General features: G+C 35.4%; 1 protein-coding gene and 1 long non-coding RNA gene across 2 annotated transcripts in view; both read left to right on the top strand.

Annotated features, from left to right (window-relative positions):
* Positions 1-671: 671 nt before the first annotated feature.
* LOC112055971 (uncharacterized) overlaps positions 672-21,002 on the top strand; it is a 50,102-nt gene continuing 29,771 nt past the window's right edge. The window contains exon 1 of the mRNA XM_052882020.1: positions 672-805. Coding sequence (XP_052737980.1) covers positions 769-805 — 37 coding nt within the window. The 5' untranslated portion in view covers positions 672-768. The remainder of the gene's footprint in view (positions 806-21,002) is intronic.
* Positions 3,367-5,208, top strand: LOC128198154 (uncharacterized). Its single transcript, XR_008250892.1, has 2 exons — positions 3,367-3,972; positions 4,775-5,208. It is a non-coding gene; the product is annotated as an uncharacterized LOC128198154 (long non-coding RNA).

Below are 21,002 nucleotides of genomic sequence, written 5' to 3'. Positions count from 1 at the left end.
TATTCGGCTTACTGTTGAGCTCGAGTATCCTCTCAGAATGAGAGGGGTTAGGCCAATAGTCCACCACGCTGATCCAATGCGGATTAGCAGACACACACAGAGAATTAAGAGAATTCTCTGGTATGCAGGTTACCTCACGGTGATTCCCTTCACCGTTTCAGACACGTGATATTTAATTTCTTAAAATGCATAAAACTGAAAAGTTGAAAGTGCATGCCACGGACAAGATTCGAACCTACACCCTCCGGAATCAGTCATATCCACTGTGCTATCACGACTCTTTCGCCACTACATCAATTAAATAATATTATTTAACTGATCGGTTAATTCAACGTAGCGTTGAAAATACAAATCATATAATTAAATTAAATCAGATGAAATCGCAACTATTTTGTAGTCAAATAAAAAGTATAATGTTAATGTACAAAATATAATATAAAAAAAAATTATTAAAAATTAAAATCATTAATCTCATATCGACATTTTTCTTTAAAACAATCTAAATAAGTCTTCGTAATTGTAAAAAATAATTCAAATAAAATTAAAAAAACAACTTTACGTTCTAAAACCACATTTGCGTATTAAATAAAAATAATCTAAAACTTCCCCTTAAAAAAAAACAAGTGTTGTAGCCAAGACCGACTTCCGATACGGTTCGTTGGTACCGGACGGCAGTTGCAGTGTCGGTTAGTACGTATCGCGGGTTCGAACCCCACACACGTTGTGTAGTGTAGTGTAGTGCAGTGGAGTGATTCGTGCTTACTAGAGATGTGGTGGCTGGTTAAGATGACCGTGTTTTTACACTGTGAGTTATCAGGATTTTTTTTTTATTAAGATGAGTATGTTGAGTTTTTGTCGCCTTTTCGTAGAAGATTCTGCCTTGTGAAGCGGTAGTAGAGTTGCTTTTACAATAAGCACATCTAAAATATTTGAATTTACTTTGATTTGTTCAAATATTATCCCACTAATAAAGGCGAAAGTTTGTGTGTATGTTTGTTGCTCCTTTGCACTGCGGCAACTGAAGCGATTTGGATGAAATTTTAAACGGAAATAGGTTTTAATCTGCCTTAACATATAGGCTTCCCACACAAAATCCATGGTTCTCGCAGGTTTTGTGATACATAAGCATTGCAAGTATAATGCAACAACACACAAACAACTTTTTTTTAGAATCTTTAAAGTTATTACTGGCATTGTAAAAGACAAATTTTATGAAAAATGCAATTGTCTTGTGAGAAAAGCAGGATAGTACAAATTGATGTTATTATCCTATTGCATAATATGATATAAATAAGTACCTGAAAGACTCTTATAGACTCTTTTTGGCTTGGGAGGTTTCGGCCGTGGCTAGTTACCACCCTATAGACAAAGACGTACCGCCAAGCGATTTAGCGTTCCGGTACGATGTCGTGTAGAAACCGAAATGAGTGTGGATTTCATCTTGCTCCTAACAAGTTAGCCCGCTTCTATCTTAGATTGCATCATCACTTACCATCGAGATTGTAGTCAAGGGCTAACTTGTAGAGAATAAAAAAAAGAATCGACAGATTTGGATTTCCCTTTTCAGACTATTGTAAATATTTTACAAACATAAACAAAAAATTCACAAACGAACGTCAATGAATGCTTATTAAGAAAACATACAACCACAAGACATAAAGACGATATTTTTATCGATGAAACTAATTTTATATTCTCTGAAGCTTATTTTCCCTGAAAATTTAAACCCGTAGACATGCAATTGGCTCGCATGGAAAAAATATCGAATAGAACGTCACTATTGTGCGACCTCGTGAACTATTGGTTTCGGGCTTTTATAGTGTAAGACTTTACGTATGTCATTTATCATTATCAGCCCATTTTAACTGCCCAGGCCTAGGCCATGCCACCCTCCTTATAGGAGATTGTTATGGAGCTTAGACCCACCAAGTTGCTACAATATTGACGGGCTTAGGGTGATAATTAAAAAACGACCACTATCAGAAGTTAATGATTATGGCCGACACCGACAGTCAAACGTGTAACATGGTCTGCGAAGCACGGGGGCTTTAATCCACCAACTTCCAAACTCCGGGCTGAGAATTTAACTATATGTAGGTATAGCTCATAAATGGAACTAAAACTCAGTATGGTCCAATGTAGATTGGCAGACACCCACACATAGGTAGAGAGACAAGAAAATTCGCACATATTCTGAGAGAATATTCTGTAACGATGTTTAGTTTATACGCTAGTTCGAATTTCTCATATTCTCTCTGTCTAACACGATAATATAGAAAAAAGAAAGATAAAAGCGAATTCGAATCTCGCTTCAAAAACTAGAAAGATGTATGGGAATGACATTTGCTATCGACAGGTCACGTGATCAAGATCTTTCATTCCCATACATTTTTCTAGTTTTCGAAGCGTTAGCGATTGTAGAAAGAGAATCGACGTGCCACTTGACTAGGAGGGCAGATTCGAACATACGCCCTTCTGATTCTTACTTACTTCTACTTTCATGTTTCCTTAAATTAAAAAGATATCGTCTCGTAGGCTGTAAACAATAAATGAAAGCATCACTGTGACGCTAATACTAGCCCTCAGTTTGACACTAAAGGGCGCTGTCACAGTCCATGACAGTTAAATGAACACTAGATTGTTTGTGACGATGCCCATTCGATTTGGTAATAAAGCAAGGGTCAATGATCCGTGCACGTCAATCTAACTACACATATATACAATGTCTTGTGTTAAGTTGTTTACTGATTTATTTATCAACGCATGATGTTTCTTGAAATTTGGTTCATTTCTTGTAATATGTAACAGCTGACAGAACCAGCAGGTCCATGTAGAAACATTGCGAAATGGCTGCATCAATTCTTAATCGCATTGTACCATTGTCAAAATATGATTTTCCTTACGGGATTTTATGTTGCATTTGGTACTAGATTGATGGGCTGGTTTAGTTACCATTACTTTTTATAATAATGTAAAAAATCAACGACAACAAATGGGTCAGTATGATTCATAATGAACAAATGTCACTGAATTAAAAAATTTAGATTCAAAAATTCCATAATTTTTAAATTCTAACTAGAAGTATTCTTGCCACCATTCCACTTGGGCATGATTTTTATAGCTATTAGGATATGTTGGTTTAAGTTCTTTAATGTATTCCTTCTCAATAAAAAAAAAACTTTCATTAAATTGGGATTAAAAAGAATTAAGAGTTCTTTAATTTAGAGTACTTTGCAATTGAACGAGTCAACATCTCCTGAGGATGCTCCGGTTTCGGGGTGAAACGTACGTAGAGAGTATTTTGTCGGACCTGGGTGACGTTGTCGCATGGGTTCGGCTTTTCGCGGATGATAGCAAAATAAATAAATCATTATATAATTTAAGAGTTAAAATAAAACATTAATATATGCAGACGAAGCTGATAGTCAAGGGTAGTATAGAACATATCGATTTCTATATTATATTAGGTGACAAGTGGAGTGATATATGGGTGTTGGGTGATAGCGGAGTGTCTTACGGTGGAATTCATAGTCGTAGCAGGGGGCCCCTAAGGGGATTATTCAGCCGCTATGTGTCGAATTCAATCCCTACGCGTTTCATAGACAAAAGAAACCCCTCATTTGACAGGAGCTGGCGGCTGACTGCTGAATTACCGATATTTGTCAGCCAAACCATCCCCTGGCATTTTTTTTGTTGTTATTCGTGATTTATTTATTAGAAAGTGGACGTTCGGATCGTTATAAATGAAGTTATAAACAGCGAGTTATATCAGTGCCCAAGATATATATTCGCAATTGCGTAAACCCAGTATAATACTATGGCGATATGGAATGTACGAAAGATTCTCATATTAGGCATAATATGCCTCTGTTTGATGAAGAATGAACACAGAAGACCAAGAGAGGAATACCAATACCGCTAGTATTATACATTCTAGCAGCACTTCGATTCTATGAAACGGGATGTTATCAGGTACGTACCTTTGTTCATTATCAATAATTTTTTGTTCATGAAGACGCCGCGCGGTTTCACCCTGTGTGGTTCCCATTTCCGTAAGAATATAGGGATAAAATATAGCCTATAGAGCTCGGGGATAGTGTAGCTTCCCAACAGTGAAAGAATTTTTTAAATTGGTTCAGTAGTTCCAGAGCCTATTCAAAATATACAAACAAACAAATCTTTCCTGTTTCTATTATTAGTAAAGATAAATTAGGAGTAGATATAAAACCAATTAGCCCAGTGGGTATGACCTCTGCCTTTGATTATGATGGTGTAGGTTCCCAACAGTGATAGAATCTTTCAAATCAGTTCAGTAGTTACAGATCCTATTCAAAACAAACAAACAAATTTTTCCTGTTTATAATATTAGTATAGATAAATTAGGAGTAGGTCAAAATCCATATAGCCCAGTAGATATGACCTCTGCCTTCTATTCGGATGGTGTAGGTTCAAATGCTGTCTGAAACATACACCTCCAAATCATTTCAGTTATGTGCATTTTATGAATTTAAATGTATATTACATGTCTCATACGGTGAAGGAAAAACATTGTCTCTACATGTGTGAAGTCTGCCAATTCACATTGGGCTAGCGTGGTGGACCTTATCCCTCTCATTCTGAGAGGAGACTCATGCTTAACATACTCATGATGAAGAATTTAATTAGTTTGTTTGTTTGTAATCTAACCTATATAAATGTTAGGTATACCTATCTAGTTTTGATTTAGGAAATATATAACCTACATAAATGTAACTAACATAATGTTTATTTTCAGACTGTAGGTGCAGTCCATCAAGCATTCTATGAAATAACAGAAATGCCAAAAGTCAAGCTGTATTGATGTCACGCATAGGTATACGTATAAACAACCCCGGAGGACCCTATACACAGATTTAAAGAAACCGGCTATCATGGCAGGGAATAGCAGTGATGAGCTCTGAGAATACTGTTTTACCAAGAATACTGAGAATACTTTGGTCCTTGAAAATCTGAGTTTTCAGATCACAGTAATTGGAAGACCCTCATACCTTGAAAAGTCAGCAGCATTTAATATCGAAGTAGTAGGAGTGAGTGCAGTGTATTGTAAGGTGGTCACTCACTCTGAAGTCCATAACAATAGAAAATATATACAAATCTTAATTGAATGAATGATGGAAAATAAAAATTTATTGATTCAAATTTTTAATAAAGATAATTATTAAATGTTTACTTCTGCATTTTTCATTTAAGTCTGGCCCTATAAAAATATACAATAATAACAATAAGTTATATGTAAATTATGTATTTATTGTTGTTATTAATTAAACTTTGTATCAAAAGGATATAGGTTTGATTTTAGAATTGCAATAAGTGTGTGTGGTTCATTATTATCAGCCCATTACCAGGCCAAGCTTACCTACTAAATACATATATAATATTATGTGATCTAAAGCTTTGTGAAATGCAATTTTACCACTATTCCTAAGGAATACACTTATATTTATTTACTGCACTTACTATACATTGTAAAAAAATACAGCATAATAGTACCTACTTGTAATTATTTCAGGTAATTATAGGTGGTTTTGAGTAAAATAAACAAATTTCCTCTGACAATATTTTTTTTATTTCAAGTAGGATTCCACATTACAAAAGTATGAAATATCAAACTACTTATATAGTAAATAGTATGCTTGGGATTTCTCTGCGTGATCGAATCACAAATGAGGAGATCCGCAGACAAACCAAAGTCACTGACATAGGTAGCACAGCGAGTCGTGAAGCTGAAGTGGCAATGGGCAGGCCACATAGTTCGAAGAGCCGATGAAATCGCAGTGTTGGTCGAACCCCCACTAGGTGGACCGAGGGCATCAAGCGGGTTGCAGGGAGCCGCTGGACGCTGGCGGCTCGAGACCGTTGTGTTTGAAAGTCCATGCAAGACGGCTATGTCCAGCAGTGGACGTCCATCGGCTGATAATTTTGATTATGATCATGTTCGTCCACATATCTTCAATATTTTTCTAACAACTCCTTCTTGTGTGAAAGAAACTTTTTGATAAAATTGATCTATTGTACTCTTGAACGAATTAAATTTTACTATGATAAATAAAATCAAAAAGTAAATGAAAATATTAGAAAATAGAAACTCAATTATTTTGTAAAATGTCAAAGAATAAACAAAATACGTCTCTCTGTGGTTGTGTCACAGAATTTTCAAAGATCTAATGTAAAATCATAGACAACATTTGCTTGAAACTCCAGTCACCTAGGGGCTCTCCAGTAGTTTGTTTATGAAATGCAATGAAGGATGATTCAATAGTCAGCCCCTGGGTGAATACTGAATATTGGTTTGTGGGGGATTGTTCACTTCACGACTATGAATTCCAGGGTTAATGATGCGGGCCCATTGACATCTTGTTGGTGTATTTAAAGATGTACCTACTCGTTGATAAGGCCATTGTAACTATTTAAGTAAGCTATTACTGATAATGAGAACTTAAAGAGTACAAACCAAATGTCTTTAACATGTTCAAAGTTTCGATGAATGTTAGCGAAATGAATAAAAAATCTTATGTATGTTAATATATAAATGCGAAAGTTCATTCATCACGAAATCTCAAAAATCGTTTGAGGTACAAGAATAAAATTTGGCAGGGGTAGTCTATAGTTAGTAGGTATCCGGATTAAAGAGTGGACAAAGTCGCGGGCCTCCGCTAGTAAATTCAAATTCAAATTCAAAATTCATTAATTTCAAGTAGGCTCAGTTTACAAGCACTTTTGATACGTCAATTGACTAATTGTAAAGATTCTACCACCGGTTCGGAAGGCAGGTTCTGCTGAAAAGAAACCGGCAAGAAACTCAACAGTTGTTCTTTTAAAAAAATCATACAATATTATAATTTACAATTGATGATTGAGTAGAATAAACAATTATATCTGAACGTTACAAAGGCTCCCAAATTGCAGCTGTATTCGACAAGGTGTATATGTACTAGCTGTGACTCGTAAAATTATCGCATTATTTGGCGTAATGTTATAATTATAGCCTTCACCTTCCTCAATTAATAGATTATTCAACACTGAAAGAATTTCTACAACTAGAACATTTTACATTATCTTATCATCATCCTATCATTACTATAGTCATCATTACCAGTTTATTTTAGAGAACAATTTCAAGACCAGGCTTCTCTCCTTCTAGTAAACATAGAGCTTTTGGCTTATACAGTAAAAACTCCTTATTCACGCTTCCTATATTCACGTTTTCACTTTTCGCGGATAAAAAATTGCATCCCAATTTCTATTATTCGCGGCTAAATATTTCGTTATTCGCGGATCTGATTGACGAAACTGACGTAAAATCTGCAAATTTAAACTTTAACTTGTAAATACCTATTGCCGAAATTGCAAACGGATGGTTCAAGAATGCCACTGCTTAAAATCACTCTGAATAGAAAAGCTTTTAAAAAATGACAAGCAAGAAAAAAATTCAAATTTCTTCAAACCATTGTCTAAGACTGAAGATAATAGTTAATCAATAACTTCAATTAATTGTTTTTTCTTTATATATTTGTTATTTATTTTGTTACTCAAGAACGTATCCCTTATAATCCCATATAAAATACCATTCCATATTCACGGTTTCTGTATTCTCGAAACATTTAGAGAACGTATCCCCCGCGAATAATGAGCTTTTACTGTACTATAAAATAATATCTATAATAGCAGATTTATCTTTTTACTTATAATAAACTCCGCATAACAAATTCCGCACAGTGACGGCTGCTTTTACTCAATAATATTCATTACACTATGAAGTTACAGTTATGAATATAACTAATTAATATTCACAAACGATACTTGAATAGTCAAACTAATTGGTATGCACGAAATAGTGGATCCGGACTCCGCACTTGTTTCGCACCGATTGTAGGGAGCTCCCAGGTGCTGGCTGTCTTCGATCTTCTTTAGTTTGTAAAGTTCAAGTTATATTACAGAAAATTGAAACTTGATCTTGTTTGGATTAGCACGACAAACAACCGTAGTACAAAGGGAGACGAATATCTTAGCATTCCATGGATTCACCGTGCGGGTGCCGGGTCCATCGCGTGGTAGAGAGAAAAACACCAAGCAAAGTCCAGGACTTGTGACTACTGGATGTAGGGTTAAGGAATTCCTTGACGATCGATCAACACTCCCCTTCTCTGCTCGTGTTGTTCTCCCTACCTATCCAAATTTGGTAAGATCCTATTAAAGCAGCTTTGGATACTCGTTCTAATACAGAACTAGCTGCACTTCTAGAGAGTAAGTTCCGTAATAATAAACATAAAACGTAAAATCAAAAAAATCATTCATTTCACAAACAGTTTTGATACGGTTTTAATTGTTAGTAGAGACTCTACTACTGGTACCGGCCGGCTTAATGAGTGATAATAAATATTGTTAGAATTTTAAAAGAGCATTTTTTTAATTTGTTGCTGGCTCTCCTTAGCAGTTCCTGCCTTTCTGTGGTAGACGTAGAACCACTAGTCTACTTAAAATAAAGTCATTTTAAAGGTTTTTTATTGTTTGGTCTGTTTGGTCTTATAGTACATAGCCTTAGTAAATTAGCACCATTCCTGTGAAGACGTACCGCGACGCAAGATAGCGTTCCGCTAAGTTGTTGTGCCTGTTGTCATTAAGGCCTGCTTTTTTTTTTATTGTTTACAAGTTAGCCCTTGACTACAATCTCACCTGATGGTGAGATTGAAATCCACACCCCTTTCGGTTTCTACACGGCACACGGCATCGTACCGGAACTTATTTTAAAAATAATTATTTATTTATTACTTAACTTTTTTCATTTATAATTTTGGTTTAAATGAAATTGTATTTTTACTTCTGAGTTGCTTCTAAAATATGCATTAAATATACGTTTTTTAAAAGCAATTTAGAAGTAAAAATATTAAATTAAGGAAGGTTCTTTTTTATCATAGCAAAATTATTAATTCATTTGCGAGTAACTTGTTCAATAAAGCCTTTGCATTTTTAAAGCTTCCCTGGCAACGTCCGGCCTGTTGATTCTTGTTTTATAATCAGCTTCACAGAAATAAAAGCAGAGAGATAACTTAATTAACCGTTGTTCTAAAAGAATTTCGCTTTTAACATAGATAGCGATGCACACATTGAAAATAAATTACCTAAATAAGGTTCTAATAGTTAATAATCTTGCTGTAAAAAAATATTTCAAGCTTACTACAACTACCTATTTTATAGCTCTTGGTTTTACACGCGTATAAACGTTGTCGCTGTATACACATCATCATCATCATCATCATCATCATCATCATCATATCAGCCGACGGATGTCCACTGCAGGACATAAGCCTTTTGTAGGGACTTCCAAACATCACGATACTGAGCCACCTGCATCCAGCGAATCCCTGCGAGTCGCTTGATGTCGTCAGTCCACCTGGTGGGGGTCGACCAACACTGCGCTTTCTAGTGCAGGGTCGCCATTCCAGCAGTTTGGGACCCCAACGTCCATCGGCTATTGGAACTATGTGCCCCGCCCATTGCCACTTCAGCATCGCAACTCGTTGAGCTATGTCAGTGACTTTGGTTCTTCTGCGGATCTCCTCATTTCTGATTCGATCACGCAGATACCTACTCTACTAGTATAGAGATATTAGTAACATTTAGTATTTAAAAAAAAAAGAACGTCTTAATACGTATATTAGCGGGAAATTACCCCAAAGCCCGTGGAGCAGACTTAAAAGCGGCAAAATAATTGAATTCCAAATTCCAGCCGCGTCTCACCGCTGAGCCGAGTGCGCGTAATTCCTCCGCAAATGATAAATCATTGTCACCTAAATCTGTGTCCAAAACGGAATATGTCTTGAGAATTTTGTCATTTTTTCCATCTATCCTACATAAGAGTTATGCGAACAAATTAATTTTTTATCGTAATAGTTCATGGTTCAAGCAGCAGCAAATCCATATTTGAAAAACCTACTTCCATAGTAAAGTAACGGCTTACAAAGCACATCACGAACATGTTTCAAAATGCACTGCACTTAAACATAGCCGCATATGAAATGGTATATACGTATCATGTGTTGGCGTTGCAGAAAATGCTGTTAGGCAGATAAACTATGGCGATAGTAATTCCTCTGACTTACTCCATAATAAGGAGCCATAAAAGTACCAAATTCAAAAAATATTACTAGACATACAAATATTGCACTGTAAGTTATGATTCCGTTTCGTGATTACGAATATTTTAAAAGGAATTTCGAAGGTAAACTTCTAGCGTAGTTACTTACGCCTTAACTTCTTTTCCTATATAGGAATATTGCAATAAGAAATAAGGGATTGAATATAAATATCTCAAAAAAAATATAATCAGGCATAAGTGTAAATTGGATAGTAACCCACCCTTTCCTTCCAACACCCTTTCCAAGTCAACCCACTTTAACCACTACCAGACAATGCAGTCACAAAACAAATGAAATAATAACATTACAACAATTCGCTTGAATTTTTTTCTAATTAAATATACCCGTTACAGTTTGATAAATGGATTTGTTGCAAATATTCTGAGATATTTAATTTTAAAATCAAAAACGAAATATTTTCAATAACATTTTAAATATGAATTCATTTGCTCTTCAGGGAATTCGTAATGAAAGAATTCATATTACGAATATATTGAGCGCAACGGAAATAATTTATCACAGTGGGAATCTGTAAATATTTTGTAAATTACAAAAAACTTTAACGCTTTTTCTACGAGTGTAATTAACGCATCGCATCGTTCGCGTGTAATTATAAAATATCATAAAAAATTTAATAAAAAAAATTCAACCGACTTCCAAGTCAAAAAATAACTTTAACTAAAAAGCAAAAAATAACATCCTACCTATGTGCTACCTTCTGATCAGTTTGAAGGCGGTGCCAAGCCACTGATGTTTTAATTAAACACGTTTTAACTACAAAAATTCTGTGGTTCTTTCAGAAACAGCTTTAATTAAAACACGACACTAGCTTGGCACCGCCTTCAAACTGATCAGAAGGTAGCACATAGGTAGGATGTTATTTTTTGCTTTTTAGTTAAAGTAATTTTTTGACTTGGAAGTCGGTTGAATTTTTTTTATTAAAATTTTTATTTTTTTATTTTTAGTGTTAGCATACCTACTGCGTGTGTACAGTCACAATCCATCTAGGTGGAAAGTTCTCATCAACACAAATTTATCAAGTCCAAACACAAGGTAGCTACTGTGAACCGTCGAGAAGTTCTATTCACTGTCCCTCGTCTTCATCACCAGACCCTTAATATATTCACAGTCCATCTAGGTGGAAAGTTCTCATCAATACAAATTTATCAAGTCCGAACACGAGGTAGCTACTGTGAACCGTCGAGGAGTTCTCTTCACTGTCCCTCGTCTTCATCACCAGACCCTTAATACAGTCACAACCCATATAGGTGGAAAGTACTCATCAATACAAATTAATCAAGCCCAAACAAAAGGTGACTGCTGTAAATCGTTGACGAGTTCCATCGTCTGTGTTTCGGCTCCATCATCAGACCAACTCTAAACCTTCATAAAGTTGTAGTGGTTTAAAATACCTTATGGAAACACTAACAAACGCACTAGTCGTCTCTACAACTTTTGAAAGTTCTTCTCAATTTCTCCAGGATGCCATCATCAGATCCTGACATGAAAAAAATGGGACCACCCTGGAAGTAAACCCTTCAAAACAAAAAAAGAATTTTTAAAATCGGTCCATAATTGACGGAATTATCGCTGGACATACATAAAAAAAAAAAAAAAAAAAACATACATACAGCCGAACGTAGAACCTCCTCCTTTTTGGAAGTCGGTTAAAAATATACAGGGTGCTCGGGAGTATTTCCCATAACTCTAATTATATTATTTAAGGAAAATTAATTAAAAATGTCTAAGGAATTGTATTCTAAAATTAATATTTTTGAGTAATAGTAGATTGTTATACAAGGGGTTAAAAAGACCCATTATATACGAGGTATTTTTAGGGCCCGAGACGAAGGCGAGGGCCGCCTAAATAGAAACCGAGTTTATAATGGGTTTAGCCCCACGTGTTACACTCTGCTTTTCACTACGATTGCGAGAAAATAAAATAGTTTAGTACAATATTCAATGATTTATTTTAATTGAAAATTAAATGTACAAAGTCTACAATTTTGGATATTAAGGGAGATGCTTTTACCCGGTAACATAATTTCCGACTACTTTGAAGATGAATAATGAATATATGAGGTAAACGTGGGAGATAATAGTTTAAAAAACTCCTTTCGTAAGTGAATCCATTCGTTGTTGTTTTTTTTCACTTATTAAATTTTTCGTAGGTATCGTAGGTAAGTATTTAAGTGAATGCGTCTCGACTTTGATGGTAACAGATTGAAAATTTCATCCATCTCCAAATTAGGATCACCATTCTCACTAGACGAAGACAAAAATAACAATTATTGTTGAAAAATATGTAAGTTACGGTCACAAATTTACAATGAATTTCGGAAAAAAATCAAGTGTGTATTATTCACGCCAATTGTTTTTTAAATTCTCGCTTTTTAATTTTATTTTTTTCACATGAGAAAAAGGCAAAGGTACACCTTAAAGGATGTCCCATGTCTTTAAATCTCGCTCTATTCGCAACTCAATAAAAATTAAATAAAAAAATAAACGCATTCCACAGACAAGAACGCTGCATTTCATTCCAATTTAAAGTTATTTATTTATTTTTCAAAACAATCAGGGCCTTACCTATAATGATTCTATTTTCGAATAAAACCTCCTCCGTTTTATAGTAGGCTAGTACTTGGCTAGTACTCGTAACAGACAAGAGTTAAAAAAACAAAATTACTTTAGCCCCTAGAGGCTAATATGCTTGTTTAGCCCCGCTGTGGAGTGGTAATATGACAGTGTTTTTGAGCAAGAGTAGTGAAAAAAATATTTATTTTGTAAATAGATCTTAAATTGTGTCCCATAAATCTCATTCTTATATTATGACCTAGCTAAACTTATTCATTGATAAATATCATGAAGTAGCTTACTAATAAAGTGCGCAGTGCCAGTTGCAATATCTAGTCGATATCGACAGTCTTACCACTACGACTACGTATTTTAAAATGCAAGGATAGATGAAGGCGTGTTTTACGTGGATAGTCGGAATTATTTGTATTACTTTCTATAAAAACATAAAGTTTTTTTTTTGTTAAAAAAAATTGTTATGCAGTCCGGTTCCTATAAGTGGAATTGTCTACATGTTGAAGTTATCTATACTAATATTATAAAGCTGAAGAGTTTGTTTGTTAGTTTGAGCTGCTTGGTGGATCTGAGCTCTTCATCTCATTTTCTATAAGGTTTTATACTTCTACATGCCATTAATAATCACGTAAAAACCATGTCAAAATTGTGACCATATTTAACGTCTGTTAAAAAAGTAGATAGTTTCAAAAGAAAACTTTACAAAACAAATAGGGGATGTCCCCGAACAAAGACGAAAGTATTATGGAATTTTAAAAGAAAGCTAAAATTAAAGTTGCAAGAAACTGAAGAAAGTGACTCCATCTCAAAAAGTCAGTCCCAACGTCAGTGTTGCTGAATTTTTGAAGTGACGCGAAAGTTTCCCTCTCGACGGTGACCGGTCCCGCTGAATATTTATGCCATTTTAAATACTTGCCTGTAACTCGGAAATTGCTCTTTACGAAAGTAGTGTTCTTTCCCAAGCGACTTTCAAAAAATGCTACAAATCGTCTTATTCTTTACAAAAATTTTGATAAGCTTTTGGCAATTGGTTTCTAGTTTGAAAATAGATTGAGTACAAATAATAGTCATTTTATAGTCTGTAGTAGAGGAGGTAGGTACTCGTGTTTCTACTCATAATATAATCTAATGCGTGTTTTATTCAAACACTATTGATCCATTTAAAATGGGGATTTCATTAATTAAATGCGTTTTATTACGGAAGTCCTCTTTTGACAATTTGTCGGTGTTTAGACTTTAATTGAAAGTTAATCACTAACATAAAAATCAGCTTGTTTAAAAACAGATTACATTAACTTTTAAATTTTTCATGATTTTTGTACTATCTAACTTAACTATCCTTCTAATACTCACAAAATTACAAAATAAACCTGTTATGTACCAAATTTTGATGTTATGTACCGAATGGATTTTTAATTTGGTACATAACATCACAATTTGGTGTTATATACCAAAAATCGAAATAACACAATGGTTACACTAATAACATTTTTTTTATTTTCTGAAAAACAGAAAAAGGGTAAACTTTAGCCCCTCTTTAAGCTAGCTCTAAGTCACGCAAAAAACAAAGAACTCTGAAAATGCACATCTTAATGCCGCGGTAAGATATCCCTTTGTTCTAGTCTCCTAGTCATGTAACGCGAGCCCGCGCTAAGGCTGCGTCCACACCAGTGCTCTAATGACGTTCGAGTTTAAGCACGCTCGTTACTGCAAGACTGTCAAAATTTACAAAGTGACGTTATGTAAAAGAAACCTTTCTAAAGCTACGTACACATCGGATTTGATTCTGTAACGTAACGTAAACAGTATGACGATATAAATCGTCATTCTATTCAAACCACAGAACAGAGATCGCTAAAAGCTAACGCTTTTCTTATATCTGTGATTTAAACAATATATTCCATTACGATGTTAAATAACTTATGATACTCGTGGTAATTGTACGCGTGAAATTAATATCAATAAAACAAATTGTTATTGTAAGGTTATTTTGAACACCAGTGAAAGTGAAAACCACCAATTCTATATAATTATGTAAAATATTTAAAAAAAAATTATATATTTTTTTAAAAATAGAAGTAAACTTCTATTTTTAAAAAAATAAAAAATTTTTTTAAAAATAGAAGATTTAAAATACCGACCCAGGGCTATCATATATATACTATACATCAACGAGACTGTAGAAAGGGATTACTCGAGGAGGAGTTTTAAAGAGGTATTTATATCTTTAAAAATATGCTACGCTAGTGTGTACTCTGCTTAAGGCATGCGTTCACGGTCTGATGCACCCACACAAAGTTCTTATAATGAACAGGATGAGCGTTGGCACGAGCCGTTTTTTGAACATAATACGTCTTTGGATTTACCGTGTTCGCGCGAATTATTTGTATGGAATGTACTAAATGAAGTTGTGTACTCACGTCTACTATGAAGAAGCTATGTATTTTTAAATATAGCTTATATTTTATTGTTAGCAACATTGTCGCTAACTATTGACCTCATAAATAGGCTTACCATTCAACGGTAATGGAGCGAGCAAATCTCGGAGTATATGTGAGTTTGAATCAGGAATGATCAGATCCGGAGAAGAATCAATCACTGACATAGCTCAACGACTTGCAAAGCTTAGCAGTTCAAAATGGCTAGACATTGGTTAATAAAGTGCTGGAATGATGACCTCGCACCGAAAAGCGCAGTGTTGGTCGACCCCACACTTGATGGACTGAGGACATCAAGCGAGTCACAGAGAGTCATTGTATGCCGCTCAAGGCTGTGGTGCTTGGAAGTCCAAACAGGCCAATCCTTACAGGTTTAAGGCCTTGAATTATGTACCCAAGGCTTACTTGGGTACATAATTCAAGGCATACTTTTCAGATCAGATACATGTTGCTAGCGATAGCAATAAGCGTAGCGGTAGGGTTTACCCGGACAAGATTGGTCCTAAAAAGATCCTGAAAAGGTCTTCTCTCAGAATGAGAGGGGTTAGGCCAATAGTCCACCACGCCCAATGCGGATTGGCAGACTTCACACACGCAGAGAATTAAGAAAATGCTCTGGTATGCAGGTTTCACCTCCTAGAACGTTTTTCCTTCACCGTTTGAGACACCTGATATTTAATTTCTTACAATGCACACAACTGAAGCGTTGGAGGCGCATGCCCCGTACCGGATTCAAACCCTCCGGAATCGGAGGCAGAGGTCAAATCCACTGGGCTATCACGGCTCAAAAGACGTGTTAGGTCCCTCAAAAAATTCACCACTGCACCATAGAGGTCATACAAACAGCTGCAGTGTAACAATATGGTGCCATCACACATTGCACACGGCACCAGCCGAGTGGAACGCGCACGCGTCGTTCCACATCACGATTTAAGAACCTAACATATCTCTGTCACACTTTACCATCTTTAACTATGCATGAGAGAGACAAAAAATGCTTTTTTCTTAACCGTAAGGCACATATTAATTTTGTTTTTGCTGCCTCTTTAAAACTACAAAGCGTAGCGCCCTTTTGATGGTTGTCTGGTATTTTTTTTTGTAAATTAAGTTTTTTTTATTCAATACAGACGCGTGCGGGGTGTCAGATTATATTGTTTTTTTTTAAAACTACCTCCAAAATAGTAGTCTGCTAAAGTTTTTCTGTATACTCTTTTAATAATGTCTTTTATAATGAGTATATTAATTTTAGAGCCCTATAGGATCTGTCCGTCTGTCTAAATACTTCTCTCATTCTGAGAGGAGACTCGTGCTCAACAGTAAGTCAAATATGGGTTGATTAATGATAATACTATTTTTATGATGAATGGTTAATAATTTGAATTTTATAGTTTAATGCCATTGATAGCAATAGAAACAAATCAAACGAACATACATAATAATTATTCATTTATGTACCTATATATTAGTTACTATTTAACTTTAGAAAATATATAATAGATGCTGGCTTTATTTTGATAAACCTACTTATAGAGTAAGAATAGATAAAGAAATAAATATTTCCTCTGCATCTAATTCAAGCCTTTTCATTGTATTTAGAAACGAACATGAACCCGTCACAAAGCAAAAAATCCAGAAATGCAGCATATAAAAACCTTTTACCCGTTATACAAAACAAAGCGATTCCCGTATGCAAACCGTGCTATTGTGCGCTCATGTCTTGGAGTATTGCACCGTCCACTGAACACCCCCGGTCACGGCTTGTGATCGCGATCGGGGCTGGTGGAAAATCATATTTTTGCTTAAAACATTTACTACCTACATATTTTATAAAAGTAGGTACTACGGCTCTAAACATTGAATGTAGGGTATAATTTGGTCATAGATTTTTGCTTATCACATAGGTAGTCGCAGGATTCTTAAGCCGTTTTATGTGCCCCGAAATGGGAGCCCTTGACGCATCGTGTCCTTGTTGGCAAAGGTAACATTAAGCTTAGCTCTTATAGCCACAGAAATGGCTTACGGTTGGAGTTAAAATTTGTTAGGTGTTGCGGGTCTATAGGTTATTCGTCTAAGAATAAGACATTTATTTTTTGCTCTATGATGACCTCTGGCGCAGTTAGTAATGATGTCGTTATCAACAGAAAAGTCCTGGATTCCAGCTCGTGTCAGCTTAGGATTTTATATTTTCTAAATTGGCTCAGTCAGTCAATTAATTTAGAAAATAGCAGTAAAATAGGCATGTATCGGCCATGTCTAGATACCACCATATCCAAAAAAAAAAGAGAACCAAAGTTCTGGTACGATGTCACGTAGAAACCGTCTGAGGTATGGATAGAAAAATTTACAATCCAGTATTCAGTATAGAACTATTAAAATAGTGTGTGAGATAATATTTTCCTACATTTATGAGCGCCTAATGTGCCCAACAGAGCACCGCTGCCTTCAACCCGCTGTCAGATTATTGCGCGGAAAAATGGGGAAGGTTATATCATCCGATTTAAATAGACAGGTGCGTATGATTGAGAGCGTTTGCTTCAGCGGATTGCTCGGCGTTTCATTTGATTTTTACATTGAATTGATTTTTTATCTATTTACCTGTACTTACTTACATACTGGTGGACTAAGTGATTAATTATCGCCACGATACTGTTACACATGCTCTAAAATAGCATGCTAAAACGTAAAAGTATGCTTTATACGAGCATGTTTATCATCAGTTTACATTTGCTAGCAATAAGCATGCTATTTTTAAGTATGCTCCTGAATAAGCATGCTCTTTCTAATTACACATGCTAATTTGTATCTATCGCTCTCTGTCTATAGTATCGTGTTAGATAGGGAGAGATGAAGGTGAAGAGAATACAGAATAGCAATGCTGATCGACTAGAATACTCAATAAGCAAACCTGTTCAGACGCGCTAAAAGCACGCCCACTTCCACCCGCGCAGTAAATAGCATGCTCATAAATCGCACGATTGTTGACGCCACGATACTGTTACACATGCTCTAAAATAGCATGCTAAAACGTAAAAGTATGCTTTATACGAGCATGTTTATCATCAGTTTACATTTGCTAGCAATAAGCATGCTATTTTTAAGTATGCTCCTGAATAAGCATGCTCTTTCTAATTACACATGCTAATTTGTATCTATCGCTCTCTGTCTATAGTATCGTGTTAGATAGGGAGAGATGAAGGTGAAGAGAATACAGAATAGCAATGCTGATCGACTAGAATACTCAATAAGCAAACCTGTTCAGACGCGCTAAAAGCACGCCCACTTCCACCCGCGCAGTAAATAGCATGCTCATAAATCGCACGATTGTTGATGCATGCTTATTATTAGCAATGTAGCGATAAACAAGCTAATAAGTAGCAACTGCTCAATAGTAGCATGCTTTCGTGCTTGAAATGAGCATGTGTAACAGTTGCTTAATGTTGCAGTCCAGAAAGCTGAAATTCGAAATCATCGATAAAAGTTTTGTTTAAATAATGGTGACTACAGTAGCCCTAGGGCACAGTAAAGATATTACAACCAGTAGTTGGACTTCATACTAGAGGTCGAAACGCGAGCTATACCTACGCACCTCGAACATGGGGTGATCGTAGGGTGAAGACAGTCGCGACTGTGCCGCAGTGACGAACGAACGCACGGTGTATTAACAGAGTAAAGTGTATTAATAGTATTAGATTTTTTAAATTATGACCAGTAGGAAATACTGTGCCGTTTTTGGATGCATGAATTCAAAATTATCCCATCCAGAGATAACTTTTTTTAAGTTACCTGGAAACTCTGAAAGGTTAGACTTTAAAATAAATTTACTTATTAGTAGGTAGGTACATAATCTTGTATTTTTTAATGGATAAGGTGTTTCCTTTTATCTCCAGAATAAAGGTAGGTATCTGGATTAGTAAATAAAGTGAATAGAGTAAAGGAAAGTGATTGACACGATTGAAATAGGTAGTTATACGCGGTTCATGAATCACGATACAGTAGGTACGATAAGCTTGTGTTAAAACCTCGACTGCTTGTACAATGTTTTGTGTGACTGTGCTCGGAGCATTTGTGTTTTGTTACCCGACTGCGGCGAAGCCCAAAGGAGGAGTATGTGTTTGAATGTTATGACTTGTTGTTGTATGCGGGCGACGGGTAGAAAGGACTGCGCGGGTGTGAAGTCGGACGCGCTGGGCATGGTTACCCCCCTCCCGGACCGCGCCGACCTTCGGGAGTGTTACGAACAAATTTGCCAAGCACACATACTGATAAATGATATGTCATTAGACTCATCCAGAGGCCGAGTGTCACTGGGTAACTTAGTTCTTAATAATCAAAATGGCGGATTTTATGCGCTTTAATGTGCAAGCTCATAAAACTTTTGCTCAGCTTGGCATTGGTGACAAGAATTTTAACCGACTTCCAAAAAGGATCGTATCGTATTTACAGCGATATTTCCGTCATTTGTAAACCGTTTCTTTTTTGTTTGGATGAGTATTCTTTCAGGTTAGTCCCATTTTTTTCATGTCAGGATCTGATAATGGCATCCTAGAGAAATCTAGGGGAACTATCGTATCGTAGGGACAATTAGTGCGTTTGTTCATTGTTTCATTAGCTATTTTAAATCACTACAATTTCATGAAGGTATAAGGAGTCGGTCTGATGATGGTGCCGAAACATGAACTATGGAACTCGTCAACGATTTAGAGCAGTTATTTTTTGTTGGGCTTGTTTAATTTGTATTGATGAGAACTTTCCACCTATAGGGGTTGTGACTGCATAAGGGGTCTAGTGATGACGACGACTTTTTTATTTGTTCACGTAGTGTGGAGGTAATACCTAGATCACGGAAATAAATATGTTTAAGAATACGACCAATCCTTCGAGATCATTGACGTAGTATCAGCCTTAATTAAATCAACCAATCAAAAAACACGCATTTTTATTTATCACTTCCCATTTTACTACAATTTACAAAGTATTTTATTTGTTTATATAAAAAATGTTTATTTACAATCACAAAACTAAGTGGAAACACAAAGTTAGTAAATGTAATTAAAATGCTGCAGGCGGGCAGCCCTATCACATGTTTACGTACCGCGCGGCTGTAGGTATTTATTTCAAAAATACGGCCGAGTTACTATACTGGTTGTAATATCTTTACTGTGCCTAGGGTGCGTTAACAACTTACTACGTGATAAGAGAAGGAGATACCAACATACACCAATAGTAAAAAAATCGGAATTATCTCTGTCTAATAAACAATTATTATTATCAAAAAATTTAAATACCTTGCAGGTTGTTTTCTAAGGGTTATCATGAAAAATTATATATATGTAAAATGTTTTTAATAGTGAATAATATGAGGTTTTCAAATTCTAATGTTAAAGTTCTTAAATTAAATTAAATTTTCATAGGTTTCGTACAAACACGCATTTGTCTCAAAATAGTGTATCATTTTATTTATAGGATAAACAAATTCAATTCTAAATTCGATTTTAAAATTTTCGCTTACCACAGTCAAGGCCAAACTGCCAGCTACACAATCATGTGATTTTCTTCATGGAATGTAAACTTTTTTTTGTTTAATTAGGACCGAAACTTCGATTTCGATTTTTCTGATGAGAAGTTTATTAAAGAACAATATTTCCACTTTTAGCCATATTGATTGACAACACGAAGTACTTACTAGCTATTTTAGAAGTCTTTAAATTAGCCAATCCTTCTTTCGGTCCAGCAGTAGATTTCCTTCAGTTGATATCAAAATATACGAGCATGATTCTTGTTTATATAAATATAACTAGCG

The sequence above is a fragment of the Bicyclus anynana genome, chromosome 6 (genome assembly GCF_947172395.1).
Source record: "Bicyclus anynana chromosome 6, ilBicAnyn1.1, whole genome shotgun sequence".
NCBI classification, from domain to species: Eukaryota; Metazoa; Arthropoda; class Insecta; order Lepidoptera; family Nymphalidae; genus Bicyclus; species Bicyclus anynana.
The sequence above is the reverse complement of the archived record's forward strand: the minus strand, read 5'-3'. Positions and strand labels throughout refer to the sequence as shown.